This window comes from Pelobates fuscus, chromosome 5, assembly GCF_036172605.1.
Source record: "Pelobates fuscus isolate aPelFus1 chromosome 5, aPelFus1.pri, whole genome shotgun sequence".
Lineage (NCBI taxonomy): Eukaryota > Metazoa > Chordata > Amphibia > Anura > Pelobatidae > Pelobates > Pelobates fuscus.
In genome coordinates, this window is record NC_086321.1 from 11,671,079 (window position 1) to 11,693,800 (window position 22,722).

Consider the following 22,722-nt stretch of genomic DNA (forward strand, 5'->3'; position numbering starts at 1 on the left):
TATTGTTCCACACACTTGCTTTTCTTGACGAAGTGCAAACTGGAATGATTGAATTGGCAGGGGGACGCATACCTCTGTATTTTGTATCCAAGAATATTGTTCATGCGATGCTTGCCAATGTGGATGGAGAAACAATTGAGCCTATGCAATTAAATCTGGCCTTTGAGATGGGGAGCGCTATACCTCTCTTAATTGACCCGGAACGTATGGAGATTTGCTTTTTATTGGCCATACCATATGTAACTCCCAAAAACATTTACAATGTCGGTACATGGAAGGAAAATATCCATGTTAAAGTCCAAACCACAGATGTTTTGGCTTTTCAACCGTGGGTACCAGATTGGTATTCAATACCCATTTTGAATGACTGTGAAAAATTCAAAGACAATAATTTCCAATGTGATGGAAAACCTTTTGTGTACGATTCTACCAATGCCTTGTGTGGGATCGAGTACCTTAAACATGGCTCTGAAACATGTCAAGTAACTATGTCAAAAACCGACAGTAATGCGTTCGTACATGCTATCTTAGTAAAAGATAAATAGTTGGTAAGCACGTGTCTTAAAAACATGAGTGTTTTTCGCAGGGATCTCACTGATCAAGGTACCACGCGACTCTCGTATCACCATCGGTGACGTTACGCTGTACCCAGTGTACACTGACGTCATCGAAAGTGCTATTGAGATGGTGGATCCCTTCCAGAATCTAGATATCCCTCTAGATCCTAATCTACCGTTCTTGCAGGACCAGAAGCCCAACCACACTATCCAAATGTCAATCAAGAAAGATAACATTTCTGTGGACACATTTAAGTACTCTGAGCTAGATACAGACCTTATTGCTCGTGTTGACTGGTTCATCCATGTTAAGATTATTGGGTGTGTTATGATAATAATGATATTATGGTTGATTATACCAAGTATAAAGTTAAAAACTCTTACAGGTACAAAAATGTTCATTCCACGCACGGGCCTATGTTAGAAATTATGTGATTGCACAATATGTCTGGTAACTTCTTTAGTGCTTTTTCATAGACTAAATTAATCTTGGCTTTGATAAGCACTAAGGGGGTTATGTCAGGATATTTATATCGGCAGACATTTTGTGCCATGATAGAAATAAAAGTGTATATTGCCTGAGTCACTCAGAACAGAGCAGACTCCATTTTGCTATCTTCAAACTAACAAAGACACAAATTGCTATCCTTTTTGTAACACAAACCACATAGCCTGAGCTAAGGAATGTATTATATAAACAAGCCAAGTGATACGAGTCTAACAGAGAAGGGAGATGGAATACTCTTCTTAATGTTAGCTTCACACAAGAAAGCCAGACACCAGTGACCAGATAAGACTCAGTAATTTAGCTTTACTTTCTAAATATTACAAGATCCCATTGTAAGTTAGGGGTCAATTTTAGTTTAAACTGTCAATTTTAGAAATTACGACAGAAATTGCTGACACAAAGACTGAAAGAAATGCTTTGAACTGACAAGTAAACTTAAATTATAATAGCCATATAGATAAGCCAAATTACGTCAAAATCGTCATCAGGAAAAGTTAACTGTTTCCTGGATAGAAAAGTTTAGTGGGGCGATACTACCCTCAATGGACCAAATACCTAAACGGCAATCTGCAGGTTAAACAAACCTTCAATTTCCTATTGGTTTATCAAGTAATGACGACAGAAAGTCTGGCCCTTTAAAAATCAGGATCACAGGCTAAGTGAGGGAGAAAGACAAGGAGTCAGAAAGAAGCAAAGTGAGTAAGAGAAGAGGAGTCGGAGTTGAAAGAGAAAGTTTGGGCTTTCAGATTGGGACATGCAGAGAGGTTTATGACAGACAAACAAGTTCCTTGAGACTACCTAATGACATCTGATGAGAACATCTCTTTAACTGGTAAATATGCTGTTTTCATTTAATATAAATTAATTTTTTTCTAATAGCATGATATATGACTGGATAAATCATGGTCAGATTTCGATATTTAGTTAACTAAAGAATATATAGTTATAAACATTCCATTCTGCAGGTGGAATTAAGAATAATTATATATTAATGTGACATTATCACATGTTAGCACATCGTGGTATTTATCCAGGTGTATTGATTTGCAGAGTGTATTATCGGGAGAGGAGATGGTCGGTCTCTCTCCCCAGCAGTCGAGTGTGTTACAGGGAGGGGAGAAAACCGGTCTCACTCCCCAGCAGCAGTGTGAAACACTGGGAGAGAGGTGTGCTGTCCTTTTTTCTGGTAGTGTGTGTTACAGGGAGTGGAGACTGTCGGTCTCACGCCCCAGCGGCAGGGCAAGTAATTGGGAGTGGAGACAACTGGTCTCACTCCCCAGTGGCACTACAGGGAGATTCAACAGGGAAAGTCCTTGTAAGGACTAGAGCGAATTCCCCATTTGGCTCCAGGAAGGAGCAGTTCCAGGGTCCCAGCCAAGCCACGGCTTGTAGTGATAGGGAGCCAATCAGTACCCTTCATTTTTAAAATAAATTAATGTTAGTGAGTAGGCATGCAAACTATACACTTTGCAACAGCTAATGTTCTTAATTTAGAAATAAAATAGGTTAAAATCAAATTACACAAATAACAGTTTCAAGATGCCATGAAAATATTAGTTCAAAGACCAATTCTTCAGTTGTAATACAGGGATTTTTTTTTTTTTTTTTTTTGGCAGGTCACCTTAAAAGGAGTGCTCAAAGCACCACATCTCAGTTTAGTGGTTGTGGAGCAATATCCAGACAGTTTATGACAAAATAGGGCTCCCCAGCTAATTTAGAACTAAACTCCTGTATTGGCTATTCCAGCTTTGACAGAGAGATCTGGAATCAACCCACATCACATAGCCAGAGCCAAGGGGCCAGCTTCTACACCCCATAAGAAGACAGATTTGTTAAACTGCACAGTTTCCCAGTATCCAATAGGTCCAAGCAGGACTGGGCAAGCAATGCTGCTAAATTAAACAATTACAATCTGATAATACCAAGGGTATGATATGAACGATGCACCCATTTGTGGGTCCCGAAGATTTACACAGAGATTAAACTGTACTCCTCAGTAGGTTAAAAAATGCATGTGAAACAAAGCAAGTTAAACAGCTCTCTCTACATTAACAACTTCAGCATGGTTTAACAAAATTTATAATTTATTAAAAAAAAAAAAAAAAAAAAAAAAAAAAGCCACTGAAAAACAGATATCAAAATGACATGTTCTTTCAAAATTCAATATATATAAAATATACAATATATTACAAGACTAATTCCAAGCAAATATTAAACATTTTTGTGGTGATGTCCATAGCAGCATTTTTAGCAGGCTCTGACTGGTCCTCATCTTGCCTGCAGTCAAAAATTCAACTTTTTTGCGATGTCTTCTGAAAAAATAAAGTGAGAAAAAATATATATATATTTTATATTTTTACAAAAGAGAGATAAATGATTGTTACACAATGTACACCACCTGAAAATGGAACCAAAAAAAAAAAACCTAAACACATTCCTACCTGGTGACAAACTGATTAATTCAGACAGGTCACCGTTTGCTGCAGCTTATACTTCCCAGAAAGGGGAGATGGCACATTAAAATCGGCATTAAAATGGTACACATTGCTGCCCAAAAGGAAATTGCCATGCTAGTTTGTGTATTCATACTTAAGGGTTTCAGCAATTCAAAAGGGACACTCTCCCAATGCCCCCATTGTCTGTAGGTCTTACAGTCTCCAGAACACCAGTTTTGTGTAGGAGATATTCTAATTTGCAATGGTGGTCCCTGGAGCAATAATTCCTCCCATCAAGGATATTACCCCACTGTGACCAAGGCTCTCCGGAGATTCCCGGGCATTTGTAACCAAGGCCTTTTTTGGAACTTTTACTAGATATTCCACTGTAATTTAATGCTTTCTTTTAAACTGCAACCGAGACGATAGAGACAGAGATAGATAGACAAATAGATAATATAGATACACAAACAAAGTATAACAAAAGAATAGAAGAATTGAAAGAAAATTGTGCATATTTTTAGATTTTCTTATAGTTTAAGTAACTAGAGCTTAGAAATAAAACCAGAAAATGTATTCACTTTTTAGTCTTGAATGTGAAAATGACTGTTTTAAATCTTACAATAATAGCCCCTTAACATGCACTGCTGCAGCCAGGCAACAGCGGTCAGTCTTGGCACAGGAACACTTGGGCTATTCCCAGACAGTCTCGGTGCTGAAGCTTCCAGTAACTGCACAGTGCACGCCAGCTTAAATAGAGGACCCCTGGTTGGCGGTTAGTAATAGGCAAGGTGGTCTGCTGGCCTGGGGGAATTACAAATTTCTAATAACACATACAGAAAAAGCCTGGCCAATCACATCAAACATTTACTGACAATACATGAATTCATTATAATGTCTGTATCGGTTTCATTTTCAGATGGCCCTCAATGAAAATTCAAGCATTGCGGCTATAATCAATGTCTTACTTTGATCCATGCCTTCTGTCCGCTTCCTCTTGATGCCCATATTAAGGTTTTGCTGTTCCTTTAGAGCTTCAACTGAACAGTTTGGTCTTGGCAGCAGGTTCCCAGGAGTTGGTGCTGGTCGGTTACTAAAATATTTCTTTTTGAGCGCCTTAAGAGGAAACAGAAAAACCAAGAGGAAGTCTAAGTTCCCACATAAAAGATGGATTACCAAGACAACCCAACCAAACATAAAACAATAAAAGCTTGAATTATGGTACGTTTAAGGGCCCTTTTAAATTATTTTTTAGCCAAATCTAAAATAAAAATTGAACACATAAAAAACCAAAACATTTCAATCAGAGGGTTATATCTTACACCGAGGGTCACACTAGGCTATATACTCCGAGCTCTGTACCTGTTGAAGCTGCAACATATTCACTTACAGCTGTTGGTTCTTCGATGCACTGGGAGCCAGTTATTTTAATGGCCCTCCTACATTATATGGCAAAGCTCAGTGGATCCCCTCCTCCTCTATCTTAACCTGTAGACACTGCATAATCTCCCAATAATTATACCAGTGAATATTTATGCAAATTGGACAAATAAGTCAATATTGTCATGAAGCATCCGTGCCACAGCCTTCTGGAGAAGCTTGAAGGCAAGCCTCCTGCCCACAATGTATGTGCCCTGTACCAGAAATACCTTTTCCGGTTGATTTATATGGGTTCTCCAACATTGCCATTTAACAACTGGCGTGGGACTCTCAACCATCTCCTCCCTGAAAGGACTACAATTACATCCCACAACCACCTACACGCCGTGCTCTGCCACCACAAGATCGCTGAGCCAACAAAGCCCAGGAACACACACAACAGCAGAGAGCACCTGACCAGGAGATACCCAGGAATCGCATGGAACTGTATCTGATCGCAGGAGTGCCGCGGTCCGATCAAACTTTATCAGGGTAGTTTTCTGCTCCAATTCCACCAAGCAGGGAGCTTTTTGGAAGGGAGATCAGGGAGGCTGTGGTATATTGAATGACACCAAGAACTTGGGTATGCTCCCAGTCCCGGACACGCTGGGAGATAGAATAGGTGACCAGGACTTATTAACAAATGACATGGAACGCTGAGGTGGATTGAAGAATAGCCGCAACCCGGTAAAACTTTACCAGCTCATAACTCTGCCACGGAGTATCTGATCACAGCACTTTTTGGACAGTATGGGCGCTTGGTCACCAGCTTTAAAATTATGCATAGCATGTGGGGGCACATTGTGTTATTGTGGAGTTATTCTACAAAATGTTGAACTGGATGAACACTATTTTGTTAATTATTCTGTGTTGTGCAATGCGTTTGTGTCCAGCAGGTAATTAAATTATCCTTAACCTAGTTATGTCCCAGACACCAAGGAGTAGTTTGCATTATTTTGGCTCAAGACTGGCTAGTTGTGTGTATGGGTATTTATGTTTTTCGTGCAATTAAGAGTTTATATGTTTTACTCAATACAACGGATTTCATCCACTATACTGGGGAAATATACAAGTAACAAAAAGTCTATGATTACCGTCTCCTGTAGCTAAAAATCACTGTATGCTGTAACTGAATCTAGAACCTGCAGGGCAAAGAAGAAGCTGTGACCAAGGGACACCAAGCGACCTTGCTATCCGTGACAAGTAAAATCTGCTTTTGAGAGAGCTCAGAGCAAGTGACAAACCGGTGCATAAATAACACATGTCCGATAAACATTTCAGTCACTAGATTTGCAAATATAACCATTAAGCTTAAACACAATACGCAAATTAAACCAGACTTTTCAGAGTGAACCGGGCTCGTTCATATTCCATTTTCAGTAAAGAGTTGGAAGTTTACCTGTGTGGCTGTGAGCCGTGCACAGGGATTGAATATGAATAATCCTTGCAGAAGTTCAAGCAGATCATCTCCTGCCGCACTGAATATGAGATGGAAAGCGGTTCCTGGGAAACTCTTGAATGTTACATAATCCGGCAAACTGGACATGCCCTGCTCGAAGAAATGAAGAGATTTACAGAATTAAAGTCATTTCCAAAACAATATATCCAACTAAAGACTTTGCTACTGGTTGTGCTATTTTTATATGTTTACAGATTCATTGTGACACTAAGCAAAGCATGCAAATTACTTAACTCCTGCAGTGCTGTACACAGGTCACTGCCGAGACTGCTCTCAAAGTGACAGCTCTGTTTTAAAAAGCATGAATGATAAAAACAGAGTGCTCCTGCACTATACAATATATACATTGCCGTGAGTATTCTGTACAAACAGGACAGCTGCCGGGAACAAGACTCGCTGATTAAAACAATACACTTCAGGTGTCCAAGCACAGCAGTCTTTATGTGCTTTATTTCTAGCCAGTTGTACATATCAGAGGTGTTCTGTTCCAGTAGGTACTCACCGGCCACTGATCCTCTGTGGGTGTACCAAGGGTTTCAAATATTCTTGTAAGCTGGTCCAAATCTGAATCTCCTGGCAAAAATGGAACCTGTACAAACAGGTGGAGACATTATTCTGAAACTCCCTTTCTACTTAAGATTTAATTTCTGTGATGCAGTCTCTGACACAGTACACCAAATAAGAGTGGTACAAAATGGCAAGTGCAAGAAAAACAGAATGATTGTGTAATTACAACTGCAGGAATCAAAAATATAAAGGATTTCCATATGAAGACAGAGCAGCCATCTTGTGTAAACACTTCCACAAATGAACAATGGGGAGCAGGAAAGATCCAAAGAGAACCTGCGACACACAGACAGGCCATCTTTTAGCATGGTTAACTTACTCTAAGCAGCAACTCTGCAAGAATACAGCCCACTGCCCACATGTCCACTCCAACTCCGTACATCCGGGCACCAAACAGCAACTCTGGGGAACGATACCACCTAGAAAAGACACAAAACCTATTGATTACTGGAGATTCTAAGGGCAGTTGCTTAATTTACAAAGCAGAGTTAGGACTTCTAAAAAGAGAGATTACATTTAACAGATGACACTGATGTTTTCCCAAATGTAAAACAAGACTACTGTTAACCAGGATAGCACAAATGCAGACAAATTAAAAAAAATTGGCAGACTAAAAACAGACACCTTGTTACTACTTGATGAGTGTACATTCTGTTCGGACTCCCAAAGGATTTAGCCAGACCAAAATCAGCCAGTTTAAGAACTCCGTTCTCATCCAATAGCAAATTATTTGGTTTCAAGTCCTGTAAATATGACAAAAGCAGGTAATGAAAAAGCCACTTCTTCAGAGTTGCAGACTAGTGCAGCTGCTTAATTTTGCACATTACCACCATTGTGAATATAAAAAAAAAAAAAAAAACAAGAGAGAAAAATGACACTGAATGCTATACGTATAAACTGTAAGACCCTCAGTGAGTAATGTCCTGCTTTACTGGCCCATGTAAGATCTCCAGGTTCAGCTCGGGTTCTATGCAACAAGGATTCTTGAAAATAAGGTTTGCTCTGTATATCCATTTCACATGCAGCAGCATAAATCACATAATAGATTAACAGAGGTATCGTGGACGTATTACGTACTCTGTGCAGGATCCAAAGATTATGTAAATATTCCAAACCCTGAAGGGTCATCAGCATGTAAGATTTAATGTGAGCAGGCGTTAATACTAAGCTGGTATCCCGAATAATGACCTGCAATGTACAGAAATAAATGATAAGACGGCACACTGCAATCTAACTAGATGTGCTGGATAGTTTAAAACTAAAAACACCAATCTCACCTCTAAATCCGTTTCCATAAAATCAAACACTAGGCTTATATTTGACTTGTGGCCAAACGCATCCAGAAGCTACAAAAGAGGATTACAAGGATTAATTCAGGGGGAAAAAAAGGCAATAAACTGTGGCAGAGTTCGGGGACTACATTTCCCACAATTGTCATTTATACCATATTAAGCTTTCCAAAACTTTTTCATTAAAAAATAAATAAATAAATAAATAAATAACCAACATGTGCAGAAGCCCTAAAATGCTAGAGAACATTCTGCTTCCGTAGGCTCACAACAAGCCAGACCTATGGGGAGGTAATTTCTGAACAGGTTTCTGGGAGAAATTATGGCACTTGTAGTGTCTGTGTGTATGAAGAAAAAGACTCACAAAAACAATGTATTAAAGTGACCCAATTATCGTATAATGTTGCAGATTAGGAATATAAGCAGGCACAAAGCGCTCCCATTCTTTAGATTACCTCCATGCAGCTGAATGTTCCTCAGAGATGCAGATTCCAAGCATCTTTATAAGGCGGTGCTAATTAGCCCCGCCCCTTCCCCAATTTTAGCTGCATGGGAAAGCATGGGATTGGCTAAAATTCATAAATTGTGATGTCAGCAAGGACGCGGATCAGGGTGGCGCTGGAAATAAGGCAAGTTTTATTACCTTTCAAGGGGATTAACAGGGGACTAGCCACCTAAATGGTGTTTTTAACACTATAGGGTCAGGAATACAGGTTAGTGTTCCTTTACGTGTTCACTGCCTCATTATACACCGGTTACCCCAGACTACAGATAACAGGTTTAGGCATACAGCCCATCTTAGTCACCAAGAATTATTAGAAAAAAAAAAACACACACACACACACACACACACCTTTGAATCTCAAGACAAATCATTTTCCAAAATGTTTAACTATTCTTCATTGCTTTGAAACAGTTGTGTTACCTTGTATTGTACATTATGGGTACACTATAATCACCAGAACAAATACAGCTTAATGTATAATATACAGCTTAATGTATAGTATATAGCTTAATGTATAATATACAGCTTAATGTAGTTGTTCTGGTGAGTATAATAGCTCCCTTCAGGCATTTTTATGCAAACACTGCCTTTTCAGTGAAAACACAGTGTTTACATTGCCCCTAGGGACACCTCCAAGTGGCCACTCCTCAGATAGCTGCTAGAGGTGCTTCCTGGCTCAGGGCTACACAGTAAATAGCCCTGCTGTTCAGCGGCCCCACGCTCTGCATGGAGATGCTGAATGCATCTTTATGAGGAGGTCCTGATTGGCCAAAAATGCATTTGGCAACGCCCCCTATGATTGGTTGAAAATCTGTCATTTTGATGATGTCACAAAGTGGGTGGGGCCAGCACAGCTCTGGAAATAAGGTGAGTTTAAAACTTTTATAGGGGGGCAAGCCACCTAAATGGTGGGTTTAGCACTATAGGGTCAGGAATACAGGGTTGTCTTCCTGACCCTATAGTGATCCTTTAAAAAAAATGTAAATTATGTAAAAGAAGTTTTCCAGGAAGCATTCTTCTGGTTCCACAATAAATATGCCGAGTGCTTTGACAGATAGAGGTGATTCTCAAACTGCTCCTTTGACCTACACATGCTTTAGTGAATAAGCCCCATCCCAACAGGGGATATTTAGATCTGTGTATCCTGGATGAAAATAATGTTTAGAATATTTATGGTACAATAACGGCTAGTATACTACTCTGCATATATTTAAATATTATGGGGATTTATGTGGAACGGACACAGTGTAACACAGCCGGTACTTACACCGATAATATTTGGATGACTTAATTCCTGCAGTAGTTTGATTTCCCTTAACGCAGTTCTGTTTATACCTGGAAATCATTAGAAATAAAAGAATTATGATCCACACCGAACAGAAATTCACATATTTGTATCAAAATTACAGTTTAGTAAATTAAACTTATGTTTACACACATACATGTAACAAAAACAAAGCGAGTCAGATCTTATTTCACTCGTATTGTAAGAAGTCATAGCTCAGTGACTCGGAAATCGGAAGGCCATTTTGGAATCAAGATGAAATGTTTCCCTGTTTGTGGCACAATTGAAAATAGTTTCAAACTGTATTTGCTGCAGAGAGATTTGTGGATGGTTTAACTTTACGGACCCAGGTTACTATGATACTCCAAGCAGGCGTGAACCCCTTTTTTCCCCCGTGATGTAAAAATCCCCACATTCAGCAGTTACAGCCAATCCTCTGATGAAGTGATCGATCACGAAACGCGTTAGGCGGCATAGTGCAATCGATCCCTGAAGCAGCATACTGGAACGCACACGGCGGAGATTCAGTGTTACAGCAGCACGAGGAGGTCAGGACTCACTCCTATCCGGCCGGCAAGAGAGTGACCATTTCATCTCTGGACCCCCGGTCTGTTAACCTGATTTCTTTTGTCTGTTTCATTGGGACTTTTGCCTTTTTATGCAGTCTTGTATATTGATGTGTGCTTTGTTGACAGGTTTTATTTGTACTAATAAATATTACTCTTTTGGTACACTGTCTGCCGCACTATATAATTGACATAGGAATTTTAACCCCTTCTTTGGATGCCAATATTTATTATTTATTCAAGTTTTTAATATATGTTTATTCCTAATGTGTACTGGTTCCCCACTATATAAGGTGTGGGACCCTTACTATAACATAATTCAGATAGTTTTGGATTCCTCCTACCGAACATTGTGGGAGGTAAGGACCCCACTAACTGATAAATGCGCAATTGATATTATCTATTCATTTTCAATTGCTATTATTTAGTTTATTTCCATTTCCACTGAGTCCTGTCCATACTATTAGTTTATTCCAATAGACACCCAGTAATTTTAATTTTAACCCCAGGTGGTGTTTTTTCCGGGACAGTGATACAGTGGTGGTGGTCATTGTTTGGTCTCACATTTCACGTAAGGAGGTTATTATACCATTTACTGGTACTTACAGCCACTAATCTGGTAGTAATAGTGTTGTCAATGAGAGCTGTAGTGTCCTATAAATCTCCATGTCTTGTTCTCCTGGAACAAAGCTCAAAATTTGAATAACGGCAACCAATCCAACGCTAGATAAACAATTTGCGTCAAATCCGGTTCTCATTTGAGGAAGTGACCCTCAGCAGCCCTTCTCCCAGGTTATCTACATTTGCCCATCCTTTGCAGCTTAATGTAGTGGTCTGGGTGCCAGGTCCACCTAGGATTAACCCTTTCTGCTGTAAACATAGCAGTTTCAGAGAAACTGCTATGTTTACTTCAGGGTTAATCCAGCCTCTGGTGGCTGTCTCATTGACAGCAGCTAGAGGTGTTTCTCACTGATTTTCACAGTGAGAAGACGCCAGTGTCCACAGGAAAGCATTGAGAATGCTTTCCTATGAGACTGGCTGAATGCGCGTGCGGCTCTTGCCGCGCAAGCGCATTCAGCCGATGACGGGGAAAGGAGGAGGAGAGTCTGCAGTACCGAGGGAGCCCGGCGCTGGAGAAAGGCGAGTGTTTAACCCCTTCCTCACCATCCAGCCCAGTGGGTATGTTTTCCTGGCACTATAGTGGTCCTTTAACTGTCCTCACAGGACAAAAAGCTAAAATATAATTAAAATGTAATAAAACAAAGCCAAAAAACAAAGCACTTTCAGTCAACTGAAAATGAAACTGCCTATTGTCCCGATTACTGGCTTACAAATCTTGCCAAGAAAATGTTGGCGCCCTCTAGTGTTCACAGCATAACATGCATATACTGCTGGATATGAACTGGATTTACCACACTTTACTTTCTGTAAAGTTATAAAGATTTAAAAATGTAACAGATACTCCAATATCTTTGAGGATGGAATTACTAGGACTAAGCCAATGGAGGCGGCCCAGCTAAGCATACTACAAGTAGACACTATTCTAATAAGAATTTCGATGTGCAGGACCGGTTTGGTTTTTTTCAGTTCACATTCAGTTTACAGTTTTGTGAATGACATGTTCATATTAAGAAATCTTATAGATTAATAGATGTAATAACAGGAATTGTAGGATGTCTTTACACAAGTTGCTGGTGGGACAGAAAGAAACTTCAGATCCCTGAGTGCGCAGCCTTCACTGCGATGGATTCGCTCTACAGCCAATATGTATGTATGGATTAATTACTTTCTAACTATGCATTTCCTAGGAATCTGGAAAGCACATTATACAGAGGGTTTACCATTTAAAGTGCTATACATGACACTACAATTCCATTAGATTTGGGATTGTAATCATTACTTACCATCATTAGCTTCAGCTCTGTGACCCAGCTTAATCTGAAATATATATATAAAACAATTAAAGTTTGTACAACGATACACAGCATGTTGGTAGTTTTATAAGCAATTTAACTAACAAATTGCATTAAAATGTGTATAGATGTAAGTTTATGAAATGCTATATATTAGATGGGGCATGGACTACAGATGCATGGGTATCAATGAACTACAAGTCCCATGATTCCCTCCCAACAATGTGTTGCATTTGCTAGCAAATGATCACAAGACTTGTTGATGAACTTCAAGTTGACTGATCGGCTCCAGGATTTTACAACACATCAATACAAAGATTACATATAAGAGTGCACAATTATCAAACAAGTAACCTCATGCTAAACCAGTCAAATCGAGTTCAGCTTTGTCACATTCGGCTTGGTGAATATTCGAGAGCCAGCAGTTTGATAATAATAGAAACATTGTTTAACAACCATACACATCTGAAAGTGGTTTAAAAGCCAATCTGTCCGATGCCCGGGTGAGTTAAGAAAGTCTACTGACCCCCTACAATTTCAGACTAACCGATTCAGGCTTGTTACATTTCTTGTTGTCCAAATCATCATGCACATTTTTGGCACTTTATAAACACAGTAATGTTGTATTGCATTCAGTTTCGTTTTTTTAGCAGAACATTCCCCTATTTTTGTATAGCTGTTTTAGAAGACAAGAGGAAGTCTTCAGGGTATTTTAAACTTCTAATACAGGGATGTTATTTTTGGTTTTACTCATTTTCACGGTATGCACTTTGGTATGTGAACACCTCAATTTCCTATATTGCACTTTGTTAATTATCAATGCAGTTGAGGAGTGGGTGGTTTCCAGGTGATAGGATGAGCCCATTAGCACTTTTAAACTAAACCACATGGAGCTACAGTGGTCATGCAGCTTAGAATGTCCCACTGATACAATTTTTATTTACACGTTTTATTATTTTAATACTACAGTGCTCAAAATGTCTACTCTCCACTGCAAGTGAAATGGTAGCCTTGGCAAGTAGCATTGTACTCCTGGTGAGTATTGTATGGCTTGCAGTTGCAAATAACCCAAGGCCTGGCTTGTAACATGACTTTTAGACCCTATAGCTTGTAGAATATACACACAATTTAATCAATTTTCTAAATTAAAAACAATACAAAATGTAAAGATGATACAAATCATAAATACCTTTTTTATTGCAACAATTCTGTCGGTGTTCTTATCCCTTGCTTTGTAAACTGTGGCAAACTATAACAAAAAACAATCTAATCAAAAAGCATCTTTGCCCTCAGTTTGGTCAGTGTTTTTGTTCTATATACAGATTAACACAGACCTTTTGCCATTACAGCCAAGTCCTGAATAGAACACGATGGCACATTTTAACATTCTTGTGTGTTAGCATGACAAAATCCCTGCTATGATATCTGGGTCTATATCCAGTGGTCTAAGACTGACAGTGGTCTAAGTGAGCACTGCATTCAGCCCCATAAATGTATTTATATCATTGTGGCTGAACCTGAACCCAGTTTGTGGAGACCCTAAACGTCTAAAAAGAACCTGACAGGGTTCTCTGTGTGCTTCCCTGATGATTTTTATCTGTGATCAGCATCAAACCACCAAACATTAAGTTAGAACATAGACAGGTGAAGCATTTCATAATCAGGATTGATATACAAATCTATTGAGTCTTTTTCTTTAACTCCACTTACTGTGTAAACATTATAAACACATGTGAAGAAAACAAAGGCTCCCCCACCCCCCATTATTAACATTGTATTCATATATTTATGATTTTAAAATAATTGGGATATTTGACAAGTAATTTACTTACAGAATAAGAGCGAGAGAAAAAGGTAAAGAAAGCTATGAAAAAGGAGCAAAGCAGTATGTTAGGGGGAGAGGAGAGGAAGGATCGATAGATAAGATGCCTGTGTCAAAATACGCTGTAAGCCAGAAAAAAGTGGTGTATAGAATAATAAGAGTAGAAGGAGAGTGAATAGGTCTATGGGGGTGGCAATTGTAATGAGAGATAGACTTTCCTGAAAGAGATCTATTTCCAGTGAGGTCTTAAAGGGGCTAGGGGAGAGTTAGGCAAATGTGACATTTAGTGTGGAGTTGAATCGTTGAGGGCTTTGTAGGTTAGTGTTATCTGTTTGGGATGGTTTCTGAACATTCAGGATATGGCAGTAGTGGTCAGTCAGGAAGATGAGCCTGGCGGTAGCAGAGGGGCAATATGGGTAATTAGAAGGCTTAGGAGTAGCGAGTTACAGTAGTAAAGTCAGTCATCAGTTCGGGTAAATGCAAGCACTATTTTTGAGGTGGAATTAGAGACAGACTGGATGTGAGGAGAAAAAGCAAGACTCAAGGCAGACCGCTTGAGAGTCTGGGGTAAAAGGTGTCCTATTGACATGCAGGTAGATAGATGGAGGAGGAGGAGGAGGAGAGCTATTTGAGGGAGGAATTGGGAGTTCGGTTTTAGAGAACAGGAAGACATCCAGTTAAAAAAAGAAAAAAAGTGTAAATCTGAGTATTGTGAACATATAAATAATACTGAGATCCAAAAGAGTGAATTAGGTTACCAAGAGAAGCAGTGTAAATGCCCCCCCGTCCCAGAGTGTTCTTCCGTCCTCCCCCCCCGTCCCAGAGTGTTCTTCCGTCCTCCCCCCCCGTCCCAGAGTGTTCTTCCGTCCTCCCCCCCCGTCCCAGAGTGTTCTTCCGTCCTCCCCCCCCGTCCCAGAGTGTTCTTCCGTCCTCCCCCCCCGTCCCAGAGTGTTCTTCCGTCCTCCCCCCCCGTCCCAGAGTGTTCTTCCGTCCTCCCCCCCCGTCCCAGAGTGTTCTTCCGTCCTCCCCCCCCGTCCCAGAGTGTTCTTCCGTCCTCCCCCCCCGTCCCAGAGTGTTCTTCCGTCCTCCCCCCCCGTCCCAGAGTGTTCTTCCGTCCTCCCCCCCCGTCCCAGAGTGTTCTTCCGTCCTCCCCCCTGTCCCAGAGTGTTCTTCCGTCCTCCCCCCTGTCCCAGAGTGTTCTTCCGTCCTCCCCCCTGTCCCAGAGTGTTCTTCCGTCCTCCCCCCTGTCCCAGAGTGTTCTTCCGTCCTCCCCCCTGTCCCAGAGTGTTCTTCCGTCCTCCCCCCTGTCCCAGAGTGTTCTTCCGTCCTCCCCCCTGTCCCAGAGTGTTCTTCCGTCCTCCCCCCTGTCCCAGAGTGTTCTTCCGTCCTCCCCCCTGTCCCAGAGTGTTCTTCCGTCCTCCCCCCTGTCCCAGAGTGTTCTTCCGTCCTCCCCCCTGTCCCAGAGTGTTCTTCCGTCCTCCCCCCTGTCCCAGAGTGTTCTTCCGTCCTCCCCCCTGTCCCAGAGTGTTCTTCCGTCCTCCCCCCTGTCCCAGAGTGTTCTTCCGTCCTCCCCCCTGTCCCAGAGTGTTCTTCCGTCCTCCCCCCTGTCCCAGAGTGTTCTTCCGTCCTCCCCCCTGTCCCAGAGTGTTCTTCCGTCCTCCCCCCTGTCCCAGAGTGTTCTTCCGTCCTCCCCCCTGTCCCAGAGTGTTCTTCCGTCCTCCCCCCTGTCCCAGAGTGTTCTTCCGTCCTCCCCCCTGTCCCAGAGTGTTCTTCCGTCCTCCCCCCTGTCCCAGAGTGTTCTTCCGTCCTCCCCCCTGTCCCAGAGTGTTCTTCCGTCCTCCCCCCTGTCCCAGAGTGTTCTTCCGTCCTCCCCCCTGTCCCAGAGTGTTCTTCCGTCCTCCCCCCTGTCCCAGAGTGTTCTTCCGTCCTCCCCCCTGTCCCAGAGTGTTCTTCCGTCCTCCCCCCTGTCCCAGAGTGTTCTTCCGTCCTCCCCCCTGTCCCAGAGTGTTCTTCCGTCCTCCCCCCTGTCCCAGAGTGTTCTTCCGTCCTCCCCCCTGTCCCAGAGTGTTCTTCCGTCCTCCCCCCTGTCCCAGAGTGTTCTTCCGTCCTCCCCCCTGTCCCAGAGTGTTCTTCCGTCCTCCCCCCTGTCCCAGAGTGTTCTTCCGTCCTCCCCCCTGTCCCAGAGTGTTCTTCCGTCCTCCCCCCTGTCCCAGAGTGTTCTTCCGTCCTCCCCCCTGTCCCAGAGTGTTCTTCCGTCCTCCCCCCTGTCCCAGAGTGTTCTTCCGTCCTCCCCCCTGTCCCAGAGTGTTCTTCCGTCCTCCCCCCTGTCCCAGAGTGTTCTTCCGTCCTCCCCCCTGTCCCAGAGTGTTCTTCCGTCCTCCCCCCTGTCCCAGAGTGTTCTTCCGTCCTCCCCCCTGTCCCAGAGTGTTCTTCCGTCCTCCCCCCTGTCCCAGAGTGTTCTTCCGTCCTCCCCCCTGTCCCAGAGTGTTCTTCCGTCCTCCCCCCTGTCCCAGAGTGTTCTTCCGTCCTCCCCCCTGTCCCAGAGTGTTCTTCCGTCCTCCCCCCTGTCCCAGAGTGTTCTTCCGTCCTCCCCCCTGTCCCAGAGTGTTCTTCCGTCCTCCCCCCTGTCCCAGAGTGTTCTTCCGTCCTCCCCCCTGTCCCAGAGTGTTCTTCCGTCCTCCCCCCTGTCCCAGAGTGTTCTTCCGTCCTCCCCCCTGTCCCAGAGTGTTCTTCCGTCCTCCCCCCTGTCCCAGAGTGTTCTTCCGTCCTCCCCCCTGTCCCAGAGTGTTCTTCCGTCCTCCCCCCTGTCCCAGAGTGTTCTTCCGTCCTCCCCCCTGTCCCAGAGTGTTCTTCCGTCCTCCCCCCTGTCCCAGAGTGTTCTTCCGTCCTCCCCCCTGTCCCAGAGTGTTCTTCCGTCCTCCCCCCTGTCCCAGAGTGTTCTTCCGTCCTCCCCCCTGTCCCAGAGTGTTCTTCCGTCCTCCCCCCTGTCCCAGAGTGTTCTTCCGTCCTCCCCCCTGTCCCAGAGTGTTCTTCCGTCCTCCCCCCTGTCCCAGAGTGTTCTTCCGTCCTCCCCCCTGTCCCAGAGTGTTCTTCCGTCCTCCCCCCTGTCCCAGAGTGTTCTTCCGTCCTCCCCCCTGTCCCAGAGTGTTCTTCCGTCCTCCCCCCTGTCCCAGAGTGTTCTTCCGTCCTCCCCCCTGTCCCAGAGTGTTCTTCCGTCCTCCCCCCTGTCCCAGAGTGTTCTTCCGTCCTCCCCCCTGTCCCAGAGTGTTCTTCCGTCCTCCCCCCTGTCCCAGAGTGTTCTTCCGTCCTCCCCCCTGTCCCAGAGTGTTCTTCCGTCCTCCCCCCTGTCCCAGAGTGTTCTTCCGTCCTCCCCCCTGTCCCAGAGTGTTCTTCCGTCCTCCCCCCTGTCCCAGAGTGTTCTTCCGTCCTCCCCCCTGTCCCAGAGTGTTCTTCCGTCCTCCCCCCTGTCCCAGAGTGTTCTTCCGTCCTCCCCCCTGTCCCAGAGTGTTCTTCCGTCCTCCCCCCTGTCCCAGAGTGTTCTTCCGTCCTCCCCCCTGTCCCAGAGTGTTCTTCCGTCCTCCCCCCTGTCCCAGAGTGTTCTTCCGTCCTCCCCCCTGTCCCAGAGTGTTCTTCCGTCCTCCCCCCTGTCCCAGAGTGTTCTTCCGTCCTCCCCCCTGTCCCAGAGTGTTCTTCCGTCCTCCCCCCTGTCCCAGAGTGTTCTTCCGTCCTCCCCCCTGTCCCAGAGTGTTCTTCCGTCCTCCCCCCTGTCCCAGAGTGTTCTTCCGTCCTCCCCCCTGTCCCAGAGTGTTCTTCCGTCCTCCCCCCTGTCCCAGAGTGTTCTTCCGTCCTCCCCCCTGTCCCAGAGTGTTCTTCCGTCCTCCCCCCTGTCCCAGAGTGTTCTTCCGTCCTCCCCCCTGTCCCAGAGTGTTCTTCCGTCCTCCCCCCTGTCCCAGAGTGTTCTTCCGTCCTCCCCCCTGTCCCAGAGTGTTCTTCCGTCCTCCCCCCTGTCCCAGAGTGTTCTTCCGTCCTCCCCCCTGTCCCAGAGTGTTCTTCCGTCCTCCCCCCTGTCCCAGAGTGTTCTTCCGTCCTCCCCCCTGTCCCAGAGTGTTCTTCCGTCCTCCCCCCTGTCCCAGAGTGTTCTTCCGTCCTCCCCCCTGTCCCAGAGTGTTCTTCCGTCCTCCCCCCTGTCCCAGAGTGTTCTTCCGTCCTCCCCCCTGTCCCAGAGTGTTCTTCCGTCCTCCCCCCTGTCCCAGAGTGTTCTTCCGTCCTCCCCCCTGTCCCAGAGTGTTCTTCCGTCCTCCCCCCTGTCCCAGAGTGTTCTTCCGTCCTCCCCCCTGTCCCAGAGTGTTCTTCCGTCCTCCCCCCTGTCCCAGAGTGTTCTTCCGTCCTCCCCCCTGTCCCAGAGTGTTCTTCCGTCCTCCCCCCTGTCCCAGAGTGTTCTTCCGTCCTCCCCCCTGTCCCAGAGTGTTCTTCCGTCCTCCCCCCTGTCCCAGAGTGTTCTTCCGTCCTCCCCCCTGTCCCAGAGTGTTCTTCCGTCCTCCCCCCTGTCCCAGAGTGTTCTTCCGTCCTCCCCCCTGTCCCAGAGTGTTCTTCCGTCCTCCCCCCTGTCCCAGAGTGTTCTTCCGTCCTCCCCCCTGTCCCAGAGTGTTCTTCCGTCCTCCCCCCTGTCCCAGAGTGTTCTTCCGTCCTCCCCCCTGTCCCAGAGTGTTCTTCCGTCCTCCCCCCTGTCCCAGAGTGTTCTTCCGTCCTCCCCCCTGTCCCAGAGTGTTCTTCCGTCCTCCCCCCTGTCCCAGAGTGTTCTTCCGTCCTCCCCCCTGTCCCAGAGTGTTCTTCCGTCCTCCCCCCTGTCCCAGAGTGTTCTTCCGTCCTCCCCCCTGTCCCAGAGTGTTCTTCCGTCCTCCCCCCTGTCCCAGAGTGTTCTTCCGTCCTCCCCCCTGTCCCAGAGTGTTCTTCCGTCCTCCCCCCTGTCCCAGAGTGTTCTTCCGTCCTCCCCCCTGTCCCAGAGTGTTCTTCCGTCCTCCCCCCTGTCCCAGAGTGTTCTTCCGTCCTCCCCCCTGTCCCAGAGTGTTCTTCCGTCCTCCCCCCTGTCCCAGAGTGTTCTTCCGTCCTCCCCCCTGTCCCAGAGTGTTCTTCCGTCCTCCCCCCTGTCCCAGAGTGTTCTTCCGTCCTCCCCCCTGTCCCAGAGTGTTCTTCCGTCCTCCCCCCTGTCCCAGAGTGTTCTTCCGTCCTCCCCCCTGTCCCAGAGTGTTCTTCCGTCCTCCCCCCTGTCCCAGAGTGTTCTTCCGTCCTCCCCCCTGTCCCAGAGTGTTCTTCCGTCCTCCCCCCTGTCCCAGAGTGTTCTTCCGTCCTCCCCCCTGTCCCAGAGTGTTCTTCCGTCCTCCCCCCTGTCCCAGAGTGTTCTTCCGTCCTCCCCCCTGTCCCAGAGTGTTCTTCCGTCCTCCCCCCTGTCCCAGAGTGTTCTTCCGTCCTCCCCCCTGTCCCAGAGTGTTCTTCCGTCCTCCCCCCTGTCCCAGAGTGTTCTTCCGTCCTCCCCCCTGTCCCAGAGTGTTCTTCCGTCCTCCCCCCTGTCCCAGAGTGTTCTTCCGTCCTCCCCCCTGTCCCAGAGTGTTCTTCCGTCCTCCCCCCTGTCCCAGAGTGTTCTTCCGTCCTCCCCCCTGTCCCAGAGTGTTCTTCCGTCCTCCCCCCTGTCCCAGAGTGTTCTTCCGTCCTCCCCCCTGTCCCAGAGTGTTCTTCCGTCCTCCCCCCTGTCCCAGAGTGTTCTTCCGTCCTCCCCCCTGTCCCAGAGTGTTCTTCCGTCCTCCCCCCCGTCCCAGAGTGTTCTTCCGTCCTCCCCCCCGTCCCAGAGTGTTCTTCCGTCCTCCCCCCCGTCCCAGAGTGTTCTTCCGTCCTCCCCCCCGTCCCAGAGTGTTCTTCCGTCCTCCCCCCCGTCCCAGAGTGTTCTTCCGTCCTCCCCCCCGTCCCAGAGTGTTCTTCCGTCCTCCCCCCCCGTCCCAGAGTGTTCTTCCGTCCTCCCCCCCGTCCCATAGTGTTCTTCCGTCCTCCCCCCCGTCCCATAGTGTTCTTCCGTCCTCCCCCCCGTCCCATAGTGTTCTTCCGTCCTCCCCCCCGTCCCATAGTGTTCTTCCGTCCTCCCCCCCGTCCCATAGTGTTCTTCCGTCCTCCCCCCCGTCCCATAGTGTTCTTCCGTCCTCCCCCCCGTCCCATAGTGTTCTTCCGTCCTCCCCCCCGTCCCATAGTGTTCTTCCGTCCTCCCCCCCGTCCCATAGTGTTCTTCCGTCCTCCCCCCCGTCCCATAGTGTTCTTCCGTCCTCCCCCCCGTCCCATAGTGTTCTTCCGTCCTCCCCCCCGTCCCATAGTGTTCTTCCGTCCTCCCCCCCGTCCCATAGTGTTCTTCCGTCCTCCCCCCCGTCCCATAGTGTTCTTCCGTCCTCCCCCCCGTCCCATAGTGTTCTTCCGTCCTCCCCCCCGTCCCAGAGTGTTCTTCCGTCCTCCCCCCCGTCCCAGAGTGTTCTTCCGTCCTCCCCCCCGTCCCATAGTGTTCTTCCGTCCTCCCCCCTGTCCCATAGTGTTCTTCCGTCCTCCCCCCTGTCCCATAGTGTTCTTCCGTCCTCCCCCCTGTCCCATAGTGTTCTTCCGTCCTCCCCCCTGTCCCATAGTGTTCTTCCGTCCTCCCCCCTGTCCCATAGTGTTCTTCCGTCCTCCCCCCTGTCCCATAGTGTTCTTCCGTCCTCCCCCCTGTCCCAAAATTCAGCAGCCTAAACCTCAAACTAAGTTGTCCGGGAACCACACGATCCCCTCATACCGAAAACAGTTCTATAACAGTCATGGCTAAATACCACTGATGACTATTCGTAGGTTTGGTTCTTGCGAACTGCCGCCAGAGAGCCATTGACCTGGCAAGTCCCCGGGCGGCAGGTACCAGGCAGCAAGTCCCCCCCCTCTCACCTGCCCCTCTCCCAGGAAGTCCAGCTTCTCGTACTGCTTGGCCCGGGAGCGGACCTCGATCCCCCCGGTTCCTGTCTCCATGGTCACACAGCTCCCCCTCACTCTGTCACCAGCAACATTTAACGCGAGGCTCCGCCCCCAACATGCAACTTCCGGCCGCGACGGTGGCGCCAAAATGACGTAAGAGCTCTCTCCCGTGAGTTCTAAACAATAGAGATACACGCACTTTATACACAATTTATATATCGAGCTCAGTGACACCCACAGCGTCATTCACAATACATTCACATCAGCCTAAACACGAGCCATTCCCCCCAACGGTCCGGTATTACAAAAACAAATCCATGTCACCCAGCATATAGCGCAGTCTGCCGTCTCTAGTGTATAGATCTTGGTGTAATGTTATGTCAGAGCGCGGTGTGTCCTCAGCCAATCACAGAGCGAGAAACCTGCTATACGGAGTGATGTGTCTCCATGGATACTAACGGTTAGCGGTGTGGCAGCCATCTTTAAAAAGGGCAAAGGCTCTAATTATAAGCATTGTATCCATGGCAACATTTATACAAAATAAACCCAGTCTGCCACAGCCAGATAGTCACAGCTACAGGCAGATAGTCACAGCCAGATAGCCAAAGGCAGATAGTCACAGCCACAGGTAGATAGTCACAGCCAGATAGTCACAGCTACAAGCAGCTAGCCACAGGCAGATAGTCACAGCCACAGCTACAGGCAGATAGTCACAGCCACAGCCAAGGGCAGATAGTCACAGTCACACCAAGATAGTCACAGCTACAAGCAGCTAGCCACAGGCAGATAGTCACAGCCACAGCCAAGGGCAGATAGTCACAGCCACAGCCAGATAGTCACAGCTACAAGCAGCTAGCCACAGGCAGATAGTCGCAGCTAGCCACAGGCAGATAGTCACAGCCACAGCCAGATAGTCACAGCTACAGGCAGATAGTCACAGGCACAGCCACAGGCACAGCCACAGCCAGATAGTCACAGCCACAGCTACGGGCAGATAGTCACAGCTACGGGCAGATAGTCACAGCAGATAGTCACAGCCACGGGCAGATTGTCACAGCCACGGGCAGATTGTCACAGCCGCGGGCAGATTGTCACAGCCGCGGGCAGATTGTCACAGCCGCGGGCAGATAGTCACAGCCGCGGGCAGATAGTCACAGCCACAGGCAGATAGTCACAGTCGCAGGCAGGTAGTCACAGCTAGGGCTATTCACTAAGCTGAGAATAGTGGGAGCTCACAGTGAGATCAGATTTAAGTCCACCATTTCTAAACTTGGGAATGTTCCCATTTTGGTTATTTGATCTCGTTGAATTCCTGACAATTCTCACCTTAGTAAATATCCCCGCTAGAGCACCGCGGTGAGATTAATTCACTCATCTCCAAATTACAGCAAATAAAATCCAGCACAGCGCTGCGGAATTTGTTAA

The 22,722-nt window shown here is 46.6% G+C and overlaps 1 protein-coding gene across 4 annotated transcripts; it reads right to left on the reverse strand.

The window, feature by feature from the left end:
* Window positions 1–3,167: 3,167 nt before the first annotated feature.
* CDK7 (cyclin dependent kinase 7) lies at window positions 3,168–21,445 on the reverse strand. 4 transcript variants are annotated; one of them, XM_063453568.1, is made up of 13 exons: window positions 21,271–21,445; window positions 13,693–13,752; window positions 12,495–12,528; window positions 10,007–10,074; window positions 8,223–8,291; window positions 8,023–8,133; window positions 7,570–7,688; window positions 7,265–7,364; window positions 6,881–6,967; window positions 6,319–6,468; window positions 4,469–4,616; window positions 4,123–4,304; window positions 3,168–3,374 (listed from the first exon to the last, which is right to left on the reverse strand). In XM_063453568.1, exons 1-12 carry the CDS (start codon window positions 21,349–21,351, stop codon window positions 4,168–4,170), a joined length of 1,164 nt encoding a protein of 387 aa, XP_063309638.1. In that variant the 5' UTR covers window positions 21,352–21,445; the 3' UTR covers window positions 3,168–3,374; window positions 4,123–4,167. The 4 variants fall into 4 exon arrangements, with proteins under 4 accessions (XP_063309638.1, XP_063309637.1, XP_063309640.1 ...); XM_063453567.1 differs by having other exon boundaries at window positions 3,168–3,377; XM_063453570.1 differs by lacking the exon at window positions 4,123–4,304 and having other exon boundaries at window positions 3,169–3,374; window positions 21,271–21,444.
* Window positions 21,446–22,722: the final 1,277 nt, after the last annotated feature.

Bases quoted from the DNA above. Each gene is read 5' to 3' on its own strand.
- CDK7 (XM_063453568.1), bottom strand. From the start codon at position 21,351: ATGGAGACAGGAACCGGGGGGATCGAGGTCCGCTCCCGGGCCAAGCAG. The intron at 10,075-12,494 runs GTAAGTAATGAT...AATGATTTCCAG, and splicing joins CAGAGCTGAAGCTAATGATG to GTATAAACAGAACTGCGTTA. The intron at 7,689-8,022 runs GTACGTAATACG...TCATATTTACAG, and splicing joins ATCTTTGGATCCTGCACAGA to GACTTGAAACCAAATAATTT.